General features: G+C 44.1%; 1 protein-coding gene across 2 annotated transcripts; it reads right to left on the reverse strand.

Moving 5' to 3' along the window:
* Positions 1-3,231: 3,231 nt before the first annotated feature.
* LOC103185273 (cytochrome P450 2J2) lies at positions 3,232-15,690 on the reverse strand. 2 transcript variants are annotated; one of them, XM_007903685.2, is made up of 10 exons: positions 15,575-15,690; positions 14,470-14,756; positions 13,138-13,300; positions 12,493-12,642; positions 10,656-10,816; positions 9,464-9,640; positions 8,930-9,065; positions 6,881-6,981; positions 5,795-5,936; positions 3,232-4,467 (listed from the first exon to the last, which is right to left on the reverse strand). In XM_007903685.2, exons 2-10 carry the CDS (start codon positions 14,689-14,691, stop codon positions 4,292-4,294), a joined length of 1,428 nt encoding a protein of 475 aa, XP_007901876.2. In that variant the 5' UTR covers positions 14,692-14,756; positions 15,575-15,690; the 3' UTR covers positions 3,232-4,291. The 2 variants fall into 2 exon arrangements, with proteins under 2 accessions (XP_007901876.2, XP_007901875.2); XM_007903684.2 differs by having other exon boundaries at positions 6,794-6,981.
* Positions 15,691-17,534: the final 1,844 nt, after the last annotated feature.

Genomic DNA, 17,534 nt, shown 5'->3' on the forward strand with positions numbered 1-17,534 from the left:
GGACGACGTCTCAGAGCTCTTCACAGTAACGGATCCCAGGACCGAGCCAGGGGGAGGGGGGGAAGGTGACCAAAGGTGCGGTCGAAAAGGAAGGTCTTCAGCAGAGACATGAAAATAGGAAGGGAGGGAGCGAGGCAAAGGGAGTGAGGAAGGCAGTTCCAGAGCTTTGGGGCATAGTGGCTGAAGGTCGGCCACCGAGGGTGGAGCGGGGGACTCGGGGGGACAAGGAGGAGGCCAGACCCGGAGGAACAAAGGCAACGGGTACTGTTTTGAGGAGAGAGGAGGTCAGAGAGGTCAGGGATTTGAATGCAAGGGTGAGGATCTTGAAGTGGATCCTCTCTGGGACAGGCAGCCAGGGCAGTCTGGCAAGGACTAGGGTGATCGGGGAGTTTGGTGCGGGTAAGAATGAGGCCTCAGAGTTTTGAATGATTTGGATTTTATGGATGGTGGTGGAGGGGAGACCGGCGAGGAGGACGTTAGAGCAGTCCAGTCGAGAGGTGACAAAGCCAGGGTTTCAGCGGCTTTTAGAGCGAGGTATTGGCGAAGACAGGCGATGCGTCGGAGGTGAAAGAAAGCGGTGCTGCTTAGGGACCGGATGTGAGGAAGAAGAATAATTGGGGGTCGAACCTGACACCTAGGTTGCGTATGGGTTAGGAGAGTTTTAGGGGAGGTCGGGTAGGTGGAGGAGGTGAGAACTGTGAGATTTTAGATGTTGACAAGAGCCAAAGAGTATGGCTTCCGTCTTGTCAACGTTCAAATTTCATCCAGCCCCTGAAATCTGACAGGCAGCTGACAGAACATGGGGGTCGCAAAGAGAGGTGGAAAACTAGAGTTGGGTGTCATCTGCATACATGTGGAAATGTACCCCATGTCTGTGGATGACATCCCCAAGAGGGAGCATGTAGATCAGAAAGAGGAAGGGGGCCCAAGGATGGATCCTTGCGGTATCCCTCAGGTAACCGGGTGAGAGTGGGAAGAGAAGCCGTTTTTGCAGATGTACTGCTGGCGGTTTGTGAGGTAGGACTTGAACCAGGCGAGTGCAGTCCCACTGAGGTGGATGACGGAGAAAAGGCGGTGGAGGAGGATGGCGTAATCGACTGTGTCGAACGCGGCGGAGAGGACAAGGAGGCAGAGGGAGCCCTGGTCATAGATAGAGAGGATGTCGTTTGTGACTTTCACAAGCGTAGTCTCTGTCCTGTGGGCGTAAACCAGACTGGACGGGTTTGAAGAGGGAATGGGAGGAGAGGTGTGCGCGGAGTTGATTGGCCACAACTTGTCCTAGGACTTTTGCGAGGAAAGGCAGGTTGGAAATAAAGTGGTAGTGGCTGGGGTTTGAGGGATCGAAGGAACGTTTTTTCAGGACGGGGGTGATGACCGCAGTTTTGCGGGGGGCAGGGACTGATCCGGAGGAGAGGGATTGGTTGATGACGTCAGCCAGTAGTGGGCAGAGGAGAGAGAGCTGGGTGACCAGCAAGTTGGTGGGGAGAGGGTCGAGGCAGCAGGTGGTGGGTTTCATGGTGATGGTGGGTGAGAGGGAGGAGGGAGAGATGGGGAGGACGGAATGTAGGATGGGGGTCATGGTAGGTGCAGATGATGGGGAGGGTGAGGGGGAGAGGGCATGGTAGTGGGTGAAAAGGTGCAGGTGGATGAGGCCTCCTGGCAGATGTTATGTATTTTAGATGAAAAGAAGTCCATGACCTCCTCACACTTGGGCATTTGATACGAAGATTGTGGAGGCATGAGGGGGGGGAGGTAGTGGGTGGTGGAAAAAAGGATTTTAGAGTTCTGTTTAGCCTCCAAGATGATGTTGGAATAGAAGCCGTTTTTGCGCGTCAAAGAATGGCGGTAGCTGTGGAGATGCTTGAGCCACAGTTGGCAGTGAACTGTCAGGCCAGTTTTCCGCCATCTGCGCTTGAGCAGCCAGATTTGGGTTTTTTGGCGGCAGAGATGGTTGTTGTACCGGGGGATCGGGTGGGTTTGAAGATGGTCCTGGATTTCAGGGGGACAAGGGAGTTGAAGGTGGAGGAGAGGTGATCATGGAGCAGCTGAACGGCTGCTTCAGGATCTCCGCGGGTGAAAGGCCAGAGGAGTAGGATGTTTGATGATGTGAGGGCCTTTGTGAGGGTCTCAGGGGTAGCCTTTTCCAAGGGCAGTAGAGGATGGTTGAGGGCTTGGTGGAGCAGAGAGGGATGTGAGAGAAGGAAATGAGGAAGTGGTCCGAGATGGCCTTATCCACTATACTGAGGTCGGAAATGTCAAGGCCGGAGGCATCTCAACACATCTTCACCTGCACAAATGTCTGTTCATTCCAGTCACCCGAGGACCAGCTGACTATACTTGCTCTACAATATTGTTAATATCTTTGTACTTGATGAAATCTCATATCAGAAGCTGCCTTTCCGGCTTTTAAGTGCTCTGCGATGAGGACGCTATGTAAGTGCAAGTTGTTGTTGTATTGCCTCTGATAACATCCTGAGTCTGCCAAGTTGCGAGAAAAAGATTTGCTTCCTCACGTGCTATCTCAAATCCAAGTGGCGATGAGGAAGGGGTTATTGAGAAAGGATTTTCCTGTGTTGGTTAGTGTGCTCACCTCGCAAGTGAGAGGACCTTGGCTGGGTGAAACCTCAGGCAAGTTTCCTTACTCCACACACCTCTGTTAACCTAGTTGTTAGTCGATTGACAGATCGTTTTCCCCAGGTTCTAATCTCTCCAAAAAAAGAAAACAAATGTTCACTCAACCCACGATTGTTTGTGGGGATACTGCTGTGCACAATTGGCTCTCACATTTCACCCACAAAATACAGTCACTATACTTTACAGTATATTCTATGAAGGGCTGTGAGATGTCTCGACGAATGATAAGGCGTTATAACAAATGCAAGTATTATTATTATTGCATCAATAGACATGTCCATGTCTGGTATGTTCGTTCACAACACACAGACAAGTATTGAAAGCCACTACTGAGAAGGCAGTTGTTGGGCTCATTCCCAAACGACATGGCTGGAATTGGTATCAAGGTCATTTGAGACCCAGACTGCCATTCATTATACATTAGTATGTTCTGTGAAGCGCTTTGGGACGTCCTCCTGACATGAAAAGCGCTATATCAAATGCAAGTAATTATTATTATTATTACGCATGAGGTGCCAGCTGAGAGTTTTCAAATTTGTGAAATGCTAGGTTTAATAATATAGCGTGCGTTTAAAAAAGAATCTTGGAAAACACAGATTTAGTACATAAAATTTAATGCTTTTTATTGTATGATAATCGAATGCAAAGGCACTTTTCAAATACATGAATCGTTACAAAGTTAAAATTTTATTGCCTGATCTGCTGAATAGAAGCATAATTCCAATGATTTTGATTATGTATTGGGTGAACATAGGAAGAATGAATCACCTGCAAATAGTGTGAAGTTGGATACATTTAATTATTGTTTAATCGCCATTATTCTTTACAATAAGTCTGTTGTCGGAAAATATCTCTAACTGCAGATATGCCTCAAACAATTATTTTATTCACCAAAGTTTCTCCCCAACACAAAATTACTGCTCAGCTTTCATCCACCTCAGACTCATCTGTCTATATACCTATGTCTTTTACCCAATTCTTTTCTCTTTCAGCCCATTCCAATTTATTTTCAAATGTTTTGGTTAAAACAGCGAACTCTTGATAACAATCAGGGATCTGCACTCGAGCTGGGGGTTGGGATCAGGAGGGGTGGAGGACGGGGAGGGTTGGGGTCATACGACGGGTCTTGAAGGAGGCAGGGTGGGAAGTGGGAGCAGGAGTTCCAGAGGGTGGAGGCAGAGGGACTGAATGCCCACCCAATGGTGAATGTGGAGTACAGGGAGAGTGACCGAAGGCACATCTTCCTTCATTGCTTCTCTCAGGTAAAAGTTGAGCCACACAATTTAACGATCAAGAACAATTAACTATTAGGTAGAGTGTTTTTATAGCAGATATTACCACCCAACCATTTAGCCACAACATTTATTCAAAATAAGGAAAATCTACAACACTACAACTTGCCTTCTTGTTGGTTAATGGGCCAAAAGGCCTATTCTGTGCTGTAGGATTCTATGATTTTACATTGATAGATTTATAGGTTTTATCACAATGTTTCGCAAGCGTTGTCTTCAACATACAAGGCACTCTTTTGTTAGTAGTGAGAAGTTACTATTTATCTTGTGTTTTCACAACTTATTTATAGTGGCAAAATAATAAACCAAAAATTTAAATTTTCCGTCAGCGTGCTAGGTAAAAGTAGTGATAGCAGTGCTCCCTCTCAGTGAGGAATTGCACATATTTTGTAAGGCATTGGAGTGACAGTCACACCCAAAATGGACTGATAACTTATTTCCACCCCATCTGGAGCTTGGAACCTGAACTTCTGCAGGAGCGACGTGACGAAAAGCAACAGCTCCATTCTGGCCAGTGGTTCTCCCATACAGTTGCGTTTACCTGTGAACAGAATTCGCAAAACTTGTTGGAACAAGAGGATTTCTTCCAATATATAAATCTGTAAACGATGCATAACGATATATAAATTTACACTTAGATATTAGCTTTCATGTCAGCAGGATACAAACAATATCAAGCTCTACCAGGAAACTCACGCAAGAGGAGGCCATTCAGCCCCTCGAGCCTGTTCTGCCATTCCATTAGATCATAGCTGACCTGTACTTCAACTCGAACGATCTGCCCTTCTGCCCCATATCCCTTGATACCCTGACCTAATACCAACCTATCCTCCTCCTCAGTGTCGAAAATGTGAATGGATCCAACATCCACAGCCTTTTGGGGGAGAGAGTTCCAGATTTCCACTACCCTTTGGGTGAAAAACTGCCCCTGATTTCTCTCCTAAAGAAGATGGACAACGTTTATGAAGACTTGATCCAATTAAGTAGATGGGTTTGTGAATCATGAGATTATAATGTAGATAAATGTAACAATATTGAATATCGGAACGGGAGATGAACACAATGAAGGTGTGTTCATTGGTGGAGGTGGAAAAGGAAGAGCATTTCAATGGAGACTTTTTCAGTCAGTCTATTAAATGCTGCAAATTGACAAGATTATAGTGAATGTCCATATAATTTGGGATTGAGTCAGGGTACTTGTACTAATGTTCGATGATACTTGAAGGAGGTAGTTCAAATCACACTGGGACTCACCCCCACACAAGTCCACAGTGCTTGGGTGGTCAACTGGACCACACAGAAACTATTTTTTAAGTTATTCAGCAGCTGCTATATGACTAAATGTTCTAGAAAAGTCTTCATTCCCATGAGTATAAACTAACAAGCAGGGTATTATATTGCAGGTCTATTCCACCACATAATAATAATAATAATCCTTGCATAGGTGCTATATCAAATGCTAGGATTATTATTTGATATAGCATCTTATCACGTCTTTGAGACGTCTCAAAGCACTTCACAGAATATACTGTAAAGTGAACTGACTATTTTGTGGGCGAAACGCGACAGCCAATTGCGCACAGCAGTGTCCCACGGTCGTGGATTGAGTGACAAAATTATTAGTATTTTTAAAGAATTATTACCTCCGGAAACGTGATCTGCCAATCAACTAACAACCGGCTACTTACTGCTAGGTAAACAGAGGTGTGTAGAGTAAGGAAACTTGCCCAACATTCTGCCCTGCTAGGAATCGAACCCAGGGTTCTCGCTTGCGAGGTGAGTGCTCTAACCACTGAGCTACAGGATTCCACATTATGTATTGTGTATCAAAACTGTAGCTGTGGTTACAGAACCAGAGACGCATTTACCTCCAGAGAAAGCTACAAATGCTCCGTTGTTCACACGTTTCCCATCACTGTCCAGAAAATGTTCTGGATTAAATTTCTCAGGCGTTTCCCACATGGTTTTGTCCAACAATACCGAATGAAGATTTACAATGAATTTGGTGTCCTACATAGGAAAATAATAAATATAAATTATTTTCAAAATCAAATGGTGTGGCTTACTTCCTTTTAATGTACGTTTAATATGCATCTAATCTTATCAAGATATGGTTTTCACTGAAGATTAGAGAGGTTCTCGTGAAGTAACAATCGTGCTGTGGGGTGCAATTATTGATTTGTGACTGTTTTTCCCAATGTAAAGCATCTTATGCAGCTGTGTTTGTTCATGCCAAAGATGACTGCTAAAAACTTACTGCCTCCTGATCTTTAGTTGTTTCTATAGAACATGTCAGGTAAGTTCAAGTTCTGTTAAACTTTCTGATTATTAGAGAAAAAAGCACTTCTGTCACTTTTAGTGACAAGAGTTGACTTGTACTAAAAGACCACTCAGTGACCTCTCTAGAAACTAAGCACATAACATATAATATTCCTTGCATTTGATATAGCACTTCATCACACCTTCGAGATGTCTCAAAGCACTTCATGGGATACACTATGAAGTGCAGTGACTGTATATTTTGTGGGAGAATCGCAGCACCCAATTGCTCACAGCTGTGTCCCGCAAACAGTCTTGGATTGAGTGATCAAATTATTATCATTATTTATTTTTTGGAAGGGATTATTACCCGGGAAATTATCTAACAAATGGATTCCTACTTATTGCTGAGTAAACAGAGGTGTGTGGAGTAAGGAAACTTGCCTATCCTTTTGCCCTGCCCGGGAATCGATCCCAGGTCGTCTCATTTGCGAGGCGAGCGCTCTAACCACTGAGCTACTGGACTCCACATTATTGATGATTCAACTTTCATCTGAATCTCAGGGTGGAAATGCTGCTCATGTTATCACATTTTCTGTTTGCATTACCTTTGGTATAAAATATCCTGATACTATTGTGTCTTTGGTAGTCAACCTGGGAACAGTCAGAGGTGCTATGTTCATTCTTCTTTGTACCTCATGAATGACTGCATCTGTATAAGGAAGATTTGGCCTATCCTCCATTGTAGGGGCTCGAGATTGGCCAATGACACTGTCAATCTCAGCATGGACTTTCTCTGCAAGAAAATGAGAAGATAGAAAGATACTGTAGGCTGTCTTTATAGTGCTTTTGAAGTAACAGTTCCTTGGTTTTATTGTTGTTGCTTGACTTCAATAAAGATACAATAGGCCAAATGGCCATCATCTGTGCTTTGAATGTCTTCAAACTATCCTTGTATGCACTGGATAGAGTCCTCCATGCTTCAGCCACTATGACCCTAGGCTCTGGAACTCCCTTCCTCACTCCCTTCACCTCGCTCCCTCTCTTCCTATTTTCAGGTCCCTGAAAGACTTTTCTTTTCGACCGGCCTTTGGTCACATTCCTCCCCATCCCCCCGGCTTGGCCCTGGGATCTGTTACTGTGAAGCGCTCTGAGACGCCGCCTGGCGTGGAGGGCGCTATATAAATCCAAGTTGTTGTTGTTGCACTACAAAGGTCAATTACTTTTAATTTCTAGGAACATAGGAAGAGGCCATTCAGACCCCCAAGCCTGTTCTGCCATTCTATAACATCATGGCTGATCTGTACCTCAATTCCAATTATCCACCTTTGCCCTGAATCCCTTAATAACCTGACCTAACAGCAATCTATCCACTTCAGTATTGAAAATGTGAATGGATCCAGCCATAATCCACAGCCTTTTTGGGGAGAGTTCCAGATTTCCACCACCCTTTGGGTGAAAAACTGACACCTGATGGCTTAGCTCTAACTTTAAGATGATGCCCCTTGTTCTAGATTACCCCACCGGAGGAAATTCTTTCTCTGTAGCTACCCTATCAAATCCCTTTATTATTTTAAACACCTCAATCATATCACCTCAATCTTCTAAACTAACTCAAGGGAATAGAGACCACGTTTACGCTGCCTGTCCTCTGGGGTCTGTATTCATGTTCTTTCCAGAATAATAGTCTCCTCTCTCTGAAAGTTGTAGTCTGACCAGGAATTCTGAAAAACTGAAAGTTGGGAGTGCAAAGTTGGCTAAGTGATGTTCTTGAACAATCCCAGTTTCACTGAGTAGTTGATTCCTTGTGCTAAAAGTGGACATTTTTAATGTCTTCCACAAATGATTGTTGAATGTGAATACATAAATGTTCATTTTATTGTTTTAAACAGAATGCTCCTTCCCAGAATAAATAATAGAACTGTTAAGACTCTAATCCACGACTGTTTGTGGGCCGCTTCTGTGCGCAATTGGCTGCCGCATTTCGCCCACATAATATATAGTCAATTCACTTTACTGTGTATCACATTTTCAATACTGAGTTGGATAGATTGATGTGTTAGGTCATGGTATTAAAGGATACGGGGCAAAGGTGGGTAATTGGAGTTGAGGCACAGATTGAGACATCTAGAAGACATGATAAGGCACTGTATCAAATGCAAGTATTATTATTATTATTGGGGTCACAAATTAAAATTAATTTAGTTACGGAGGAAATTCTGATGAGAAACGCAAACTGCTTTTGGTAAGCACTTTCCTAGTGTCATTACACAGAATAAAAGCCATTAGTTCTAGTTCCCTACCTTGCCGAACTGCTTACGTCTCAACCCACTACCCGCTGCCTCCGCCCGAGTGGCTTCAGCCTCCTGCTTGTCCCTCGTCCCCTCCGTTCCACCATTGGCTGCTGCGCTTTCAGCCATTACGCCCCGAAACTCTGGAACACTCTTCCTCTATTCCTCCCCCATCTTCAGGTTGCACCTTCCTCTTCGGCTGTGCCTAGTCTTCTCCCCTTCCCCCCGGCTTGCTTTCTGCCCTGCACTGTCAGGCACCCTCCATGAGGGGCACTATATAAATACATGTTGTTGTTATAGTTTGACAATGAAGCAGTTCAGTGAATTTAATGAAAAGTGCAAAGCAGAATGTTAGTGTTTTTTCTTCTTTGCCATCCTCACAACTGTTTTAGTGATCTCAATGTTAATAGATACAATAAAGAGTTTCTATTCTGTTTGAAATACAATACCAACCTTGAATGTCAGGATATCCTGCCATGTACAACAGAATCCAACGAAGTGTGGTTGTTGTTGTTTCTGATCCACCGACAAAAAGGTCTAATGTTGAATAAATTAGGTTTTCATCAGTAAAGCCAATTTTAGGAAGACCCTGAAATAATAAGACATATAAAGATCAAATGCTCCAAAAGCCTTTAAATAACATATGTAATGAAAGATCAATATTTTAATCAAAGTTAACAGAGAGAAACCAAAACAGATAATCAAATCCATATTTTAATAATTATATTCCTTGCATTTGATATAGGGCCTTATGCTATTGAGACATCTCAAAGTGTACAGAATGTACTGTAAAATAAATTGACTGTATATTTTCTGAGCGAAAAGCGTACAGCAAGTGTCCCACAGTCCTGAATTGAGTGAACCAAATTATTACTTTTTTGTTAGAAGGGATTAATAATCCCTTCAAATAAAAATGCCATTCTTTATCCTCGGCTGTCTATCTTTTGCTATTATCTATTACAAATCTAGTCTCTACTACTTTCTCACCTTTTCCATTTCTGCCAGATAACAGTCAATAAAATCTCTGGGATCTTCTGGGTTCCAGTTCGCTTTGTGCTTCTGGATCTCTTCCTTGATAAATTGCAGTATATTGTCCCACAAGGCAAACAAGGTCTTATGTGGCCCTGGGAGATATTTTAGAATAGTCGGGAAAAAACTGTACAACTGCAGAGATAAACACATAACAAAACACCATGGACTTAAAAAGGAAAACATCGACAGGCTTACTATAGTGGGCCACTGCACAGAACAGTCCAAACCCCCACTAACTACCTAAATGTATATATAACTATATGCCTTGCCAAGTGGAGATCTCAGTCCCGCAGAAAATAGGCAAATGTAAGTAAACATGCAAGTGCTTCATTGTGCTTACTTGCAAGTGTATATAACAATAATAACCCTAGCATTTGATGTAGCACATTATTATGTCGTCAAAACGCCTTAACACTTCACAGATTTACCGAAAAGTGCAGTGACTGTGAATCTGAAGACAAACGCAGGAGCTAATTTGCACATAGAAATGTCCCACAAAACAGCCGTGACCAATTTGATCGGCAGAATCCTTGGGCGGGGAGAAACTCTATTTTAACTCATATAGCCTTGTAACTTGAATTGCATAATTTAACTTATATTAACCGCAACTTAAGATAGTGTAAAAATGTACAAATTACTTTATTGATCCACAGAAATAATTTTCCCTTACTCATTTGAGCTCTCTTAGCTTCTATTCCCTCAATCCTTAATCACTATCATTCCTTGTAGTTTTAAGACATACATATGTCTATATAATAATAGTCCTTGCATTTGATATAGCGCTTTATCAAGTCTTCGAGACGTCTCAAAGCGTTTCACGGAACATACTGTAAAGTGGAGTGAATTTGGAATTTTGTACCATTTTTCTTTTTCTTTAAAATCTTCGCATAAAAGATGAAAAAGATGAATCTTTTTGCGGGCGGAGCATGGTAACCAATTGCACACAGCAGTCCCGCAAACAGTCATGAATTGAGGGACCAAATAAATTATTATTTGTTGATTCCTCAGATAATTCAAGTCCGCAAGCAAATCAACCAGCTTTTTCGTTTTCACCTTTTATGCGAAGATTTTAAAGAAAAATAAAGTGGTACAGAATTCCAACTCTATCCAAACTCAAACTCAGGAAACTTTGTTGAGATGATCTTACCTGGGTCCAGGAGTGTCCAAAGCTTTCTCCCGATTTCTCAAGCAATCGGAGTAGATCCTGAAATTTGCTATCACTGTATTCATATCGCTCTCCGAACACAATGGAACTGATGATGTTTGTAACTGCAACATTAATCTTGTAGTGTGGATCAAATGGTTGTCCTGAACAGACACACAGGTTGAAATTTGTCTAATGTTTCATTTTTGGAAGAGACTGAGATGCGGAGAGAGAATGGCAGAGCTGGCACACTGGGTACACCAGTGAATCCAGTGTTTCGTTCTGCCGGTAATCGAACCCAGGTCCTCTCGCTTGTGAGGCGAGCGCTCTAACCACTAAGCTGAAAGACTCCTGTCTGTAAAGATGGTAGAATCACTCCCTACTTAGCCAATTCCCTTTGATATTTTAAACATCTCAATAACGTTCATATAACTTTCGGGCAGTGGCAGACAATCATTTTGGTCGGCCAACAAAATAAATATTTTTTGATTGAATATTTCTTGATTTGTGCTATAAATGGAAAAATATTCAATTAAGAAAAACCTAGGAATAGACTACCAATCAAACACGGACTTACCTAGACTAGTGAATGTTTTAGGGGATGGGGGCTTCTTAACAGTCCCGTGTGTCATAGTTTGGCCGGTGCTGCAACAGGGAATATAACCCAAATTGTCTCTGTCTTTTATCATAGACAAGTCCGTTTGTCTGAGATATTAATCTGGTGAATAGACTGGTTGCTCTCTGAGGCTAGCATTTCCTAACTACATTTCAGTAATTAAAACCAATACTCCCAATGAGATAAGATCTGTGCTTATTACAAGTACAGCAGTAATTCCTTGCTTTTATATTCCATACAACTCAGATTCTACTAATACAGTCAAATCTGTTAAAGCAACTACCTGCTACCAACAACCACCATGGCTAGTGCCGACCGATTTTCCATTATAAACCATCTCTACTCAGCAACCATCTGACTAACGCAACCAGTGGCCACTCTATTTTAACCCCGTTTTTACAGTGGGGGTAGTTTTCAGTTAATTTAAGTGTACTTACTGGTAACACGTTCCGGGATGCTGCCCCTTGTGAAGGGCACTACATAAATGCAAGTTGTTGTAGCTGTCAAACAGTACCAATTTCCCTGGGCCTACGCGCAGACTCCCGCTAGACTCTTCACACATTTACCAACACGGCCCACGGCTCGCTGATGACTGGTGAGGCGGACTTAGTAAACTTGCTAGGAGTCTAGTCGGAGTCTACAGTTTGCAAAAAATGTTCAGGCCCCAGTCAACAAACCAACCAACCCTTTACTCAGAGACCATCCTTACGTAAAGGCCACTTTAATCCAGTTGCCTGAGTGGCTGCTGAAAACAGGTTTGACTAATAATCTTTTCGGTGAAAATGCTTTCTTCTAACCTGCCTCTTTACGTTGCCAGCAATAATTCCATGCATCTCCCTCCTGACGACTCACCAATCGCTGAAAATGTTAACATTAATATGAGGAATGAGGTTATAGCAGCAACTGTTAAATCAAAGGATGCCACCTGCTAGTGACCCATAAACAGCAACGAACCACCACAACAAATGATAGTTACACAGCAGTTTTCACATCGGGAAGACGCCCCAAACCGCTGGACAGCCAGGGATTTGCACCCGAGCTTGGAGTTGGGATCAGGACGGGTGAGCAGGGCAGGGAGGGTGGGGGTAGGAGGGTGACCGAAGGTGCATTCGAAGAGGAGGGTTTTTGTGAGACTTGCCTTGAAGGAGGCAAGGGAAGGAGCAAGACGAAGGAACTGTGGGATGGAGTTCTAAAGGGTTTAATACTGTAAAATACTGTACTTGCCTTTCTCATCTTCAAATACGCCATTCAGGTACTTAATTTCCTGCAGTATTTTTCCCTCTAAAGATTTTTTACCAACACCGAAGTTTCTTAAAGTTGTTACTGCAAATTTACGTTGCTCTTTCCAAACTTGTCCAGTGGAGGAAAATATACCTGTGTTAGAAAGTTTCCATAATTTCAACCTGGCAGTAACAATATGATTTTTCCTTCACTAGTGTAGTTTTGTTTTCTCTGGTCTATGATATTATTGTTGATAAGGGTAATAACTATTACATTATTACATTTTTGAATTATGTATATCAGTTGAAGTTTATTCATTGTACAATGATATTAATAAACATTCATGAAATATAACATATGTAAATGTATAGCTAGATAAATTATTGTAATTACTGTAAAGAAAGACTTCTAAAAACTTATTATCTTACAAACACAGTCACCATGTATAAATATTTATTTTATTCTTTTCAGGAAAATGGTAAAAAAGAGAGAATTCGATTTCCTGTTCTAAGTGCTACGAGACAAAACCGAGTGAAGGGCTCTATATAAATGTACAATGTTGCTGTCAGCAACAATTTTTATTTTACCACACGACGGTTGCCGGCTTAGCTCTGTGTACTTTCAACTAGGAGCAAAGTGATTAGTTACCGTATCCTTTCCCAATTTCCTGAGAAATTGGTTCTGACAGTAGTCCAGAAAAAATGTCCGTCTGATGAATCATGGCCTCTTTAAATGCTTTGAAACCATTTAAAATGACAATATTGGAGGCGCCTAGTCGCAGGCTGAAAATATCTCCATACTTCTCGGCAAGCTAAGAAAGACAATAACAATATTTTCCAGTGGAAGAAAATATCCATTTGTTACCCATTCGCACACAGCAATCCTGACTCACCATAGCTACAGCGCTTTGGAACGTGCTTCCAATGTGAAAGGCAGTATATAAATGTAATGTCGTTGTTGTAGTTAAAATTTGCTATAAGTAATACGAAAGTGCGCATCTTTCCACTGCTCTCAGATCAATATCAGCAGAAAGCATAGCTATATAGTAGTTCCAAAAGATTCATAAATTCAGAGATCACTTACAATCCTTTTTTAAAAATGGCAGAAAGCTGATTTCCTAATTAAGACTCTTTTCAGAATTTCTGAAATCTATCCGACATAACTGTTACGGCAACGGTTTTCTGAGATGAAATAAAAACTGGGAACACTGCCTCGTTAGGCCATGCACCATCTATGGCGAGAGCTACGTGAGCTAACGTTTCAGGTCGATGACCTTTCGTCAGAACTTTTGTGAATATTTTGCCTTTTGTTTTCTGGAGCGAAGCGGGGTGCAGGGGCGTGCGGGGGGGGGGGGGCAGCGGTGGATGGGGGTAAGTGTGGGGGTCAGTGAAACTGTAGGCGGTCGGAAACATGGAATATTGATTCTCAGCAGAATTGGAAGGAGCAGAAAAGAAGGGAGAACTGGTAAAAAAAAAACACAAATTATTTATCCAAGTTATTAACTCTAAATGTGTATGATACCTGTAAACGCTACATCAAAAAAATGCAACGATTGAATCAGGGGGTCGGTTGGTGGCGTCCTCGCCTTTCAAGTCAGGTCATGAACTCAAGTCAAGACTTTAAACTCTCTACACACTCCAGTGCAGTCATGTGGCGTTAAACTGAGGTCCCATCTCCTTGCGCCTTGTTCAAGCGTTAAATTATTAATAATAATAATAACTCTTGCATTTCGATAGGGCGACTTATCACGTCGCTGAGGCATCTCAAAGCGCTTCACAGGATATGCGGCAAAGTCCTCAGCAAAGACTGTATATTCTGTGGGCGAAACGCAATCCACTACAGTATATCCTGTGAAGCGCTTGGAGATGACTTGACGACGTGATAAGGCCCTCTGTCAAACACAAGGCTCATTATTTATGATTATTACTATTATTAAGACGACTAACATTTAAAGCAACGCGACCGCCTGCGTCGCCCTACCTTGCAGAAGTGGACGTGGGGCTCCTTCGTGTCCATCTGAAAGACGTTGCCCACGAAGGGGAAGGCGAAGGGGCCGGGCGGGAAGTTCTTGGGCTTCCGGGTGCGGAGCACATCGACGAGCAGCAGCAGCAGGACGAGGAGGAGGAAGAGAAGCATCAGAGCCGTCTGAACGTCCACCCACTTGGGCAGGAGCTTCGGGAGGGGCAGGCCTGGAGTCGCCATTGCCGTGGAGGAGTCAAGAGGAGGAGGAGGAGGCGGGGGCGGCTGAGTTGCTTGACCGCCGTCGACTGGGAAAAGAAATCCTATTTAAACTACATTTATATAATAATCATCACCATCATCATCATCATCACAACAAGAAAAAGGATCAGGATCTCCTCGGGCGCAAAATGCTCATCAAAGCTCAAGGGCATTGGCGGGAGCGCGTGACACCTGAGGGTTAACCTGCTTTGAAGTGAAATCAAACAAGTACATACAGAGGAGATTAAACGCCGCCCAAAATAGATGTTATTTGGGCTCACGTTTGTTTTCACACCACTCCAGAAAAAATAATAATAAATGGAGCCATCGTACGTCTGCCCCCGTCTCTCTCTCTCTCTCTCTCTCGCTCGCTCCCTCCCTCCCTCGCTCTTCCCTTTTCACCCACAGGTGTGCGGGCGTGTGATGGTTTCTAATCTCTCCATCCCTTGAAGAGGTTTGGTGCGTCTGAGGCTCAAAAGTGTCCGCAAAACCCACACGAAGTAGCCCGAAGCAGTCCAAAAGTGCCACTCAAAGTAGCCCAAAGCAGTCCAAAAGTAGCCCGAAAGTGCCCCCCCCCCCAAAGTAGCCCAAAAACGTCCAAAGGTGGCCCCTCTCCCACGAAAATAGCCCAAAAGTACCCCACCCACACCCCGCCCAAAGTAGCCCGACAGAACACCAAAAGTCGCCCGAAGCCGTCCAAAAGTAGCCCAAAAGCAAGTCGCCCGAAGCCGTCCAAAAGTCGCCCAAACGTCGCCCGGTGTTACGCGCCGCTCGGTGGAAACTTTGCCCTGAGCCGGAAACAAAAACCCCCTTCAAACTAAGATGTACATTTAAAACGTGTCTGTTTTTAAAAGAAACGAGGTACCCGCCCAAGCTGCTGCTTTTAACACACGCGCAGCGCTGCAAAAACCCGCCCAATGGTGGTGAAGCGGCGGCTCCCGCTGCGCCCCGACTTGTCCTGTCCATCACCGCTCCCTGGCCACGCCCAGCCCTCACCAAGCGGCCAATCACCGCCCCGACACCGCCCCCTCACCCCTGACCCCGCCCCACCCGTCAATCACTCGCCCCCCCCCCCCCCCCCCCCCACACACACACACACACCCCTCGCGCTACGTAACCGTCTCTCGCCCGTTTGAATCACGTCACCGGGTACCACAGCAGCCGCCAAGTCAGTCAGTCAGTCAGTGTGTCTGTCTGTCTCTGTGTGTGTCTGTCAGTCTGTGTGTCTGTCTGTGTGTGTCTGTCTGTGTGTCTGTCTGTGTGTGTCTGTCTGTCTCTGTGTGTGTCTGTCAGTCTGTGTGTGTCTGTCTGTGTGTGTCTGTCTGTGTGTCTGTCTGTGTGTGTCTGTCTGTCTCTGTGTGTGTGTCTGTCTGTCTCTGTGTGTGTCTGTCAGTCTGTGTGTGTGTGTGTGTGTGTCTGTCAGTCTGTGTGTCTGTCTGTGTGTGTGTTTGTCTGTCTCTCTGTCTGTCTGTGTCTGTCTGTCTGTGTGTGTGTCTGTGTGTGTGTTTGTCTGTCTCTCTGTCTGTCTGTGTCTGTCTGTCTGTCTGTCTGTGTGTCTCTCTGTGTGTCTGTCTGGTCTGTGTCTCCTTCAAGTCCTGCCTGAGGACCTTCCTCTTTGACTGAGCCTTCGTGCCCCCACCCTCCCACCCTCGACAATGGTGGAGCCGGACACCGAGCCGGGGGTGGGCGGGGGGGATGGGGGGTGGGGATGAGGGACGAGCCGGTGGCCAGAGCCGGCCGAGCGGAGGCCGCGGGCAGTGAAGCGGGGAGACAGCAGGGAAATGCAGGGAGGTGCCAGGGCGTGAAGGGATGAGTGTGAGGATCTTGAAATCGATCTGTTCTTGGACGAGGAGGGCATTGGAGTGGTTCAGGCGGGAGATGATCCAAGATGCGGACCAGGGTTTGGGCTGGTTCACCTGTCTGGAACCTCCCTCCCCGGGTCTGCAATGGAGATGCATCCTCCCTCTCTCCCTGGAAGGACGCATCCGACCCACCTCATTCCAGGGAGCATTCACTGTAGGTTGACGAGAGCCAAGACTTGGGAGGACCCCAGAGTGTAGGTTGGGATAATTGCTGAAGTCTAACCAACTAAACCACATACCTTGCTATTGAGAGCAATACTTGGCAAGCTTTCCCGCTGCTTGTTCAGCTACAACCGCTCTACCTGTTAGGGCTTAACGTTGGAGTGGTTAACGTTTAACGTTTCGCCCACACGTATACAGTCAATTCACTTTACAGTATATTCTGTGAAGCGCTTTGAGACATCTAGAAGGCTATATACCGCTATATCAAATGCAAGAATTATTATTATTCCCTAATTTCCCTAAAGCCGCCAACTATTATTATTATTTCATACCCTTTGGCTAAACTAAACAAAGAATTAGAGGCTGAAGTTGACAGTTATCTGGTTATTGGGTTGGAATTCATTTTTAACTGCATTTTCAATCTAGGTGTAAAGTTGGCACACTGTTCAGATTCTAGAGTCACTGAACATTGCGAAAGCCATTGAATAGGGAATTTACAATTGAGAGTGGGTGAGTTAGCATAGATTTCACTTGTGAATTCACCTGTGGGCTGGAATTCTGATCGGCATTATGCATTGAGCCTTTAGAGATCGGCATTTGTAATGGAGATGTAAAACAACTGATATTATCAAAGGCATTATATGGGTAAAACCAACCAGAGTTGAAGCTCATGGGTATAGAATGGAAAATTCTGCAGTTTGATCATTTCTTTATCTGTCAAGAATGTTGTACCAACTTTTTGAGTTCAGAAATCCAAATAAAAGCATTATGCACAGAGCTAAACTGTGCCTTCAACCTTTA

Source organism: Callorhinchus milii, unplaced genomic scaffold (genome assembly GCF_018977255.1).
Source record: "Callorhinchus milii isolate IMCB2004 unplaced genomic scaffold, IMCB_Cmil_1.0 Scaffold5, whole genome shotgun sequence".
In the NCBI taxonomy this organism is placed as follows: Eukaryota; Metazoa; Chordata; class Chondrichthyes; order Chimaeriformes; family Callorhinchidae; genus Callorhinchus; species Callorhinchus milii.

Bases quoted from the DNA above. Each gene is read 5' to 3' on its own strand.
- LOC103185273 (XM_007903684.2), bottom strand. From the start codon at position 14,691: ATGGCGACTCCAGGCCTGCCCCTCCCGAAGCTCCTGCCCAAGTGGGTG. The intron at 12,643-13,137 runs GTAACTAATCAC...TTTCTAACACAG, and splicing joins GGAAATTGGGAAAGGATACG to GTATATTTTCCTCCACTGGA. The intron at 5,937-6,793 runs GTAATGCAAACA...TTTCCTATGTAG, and splicing joins CAGGATATTTTATACCAAAG to GACACCAAATTCATTGTAAA.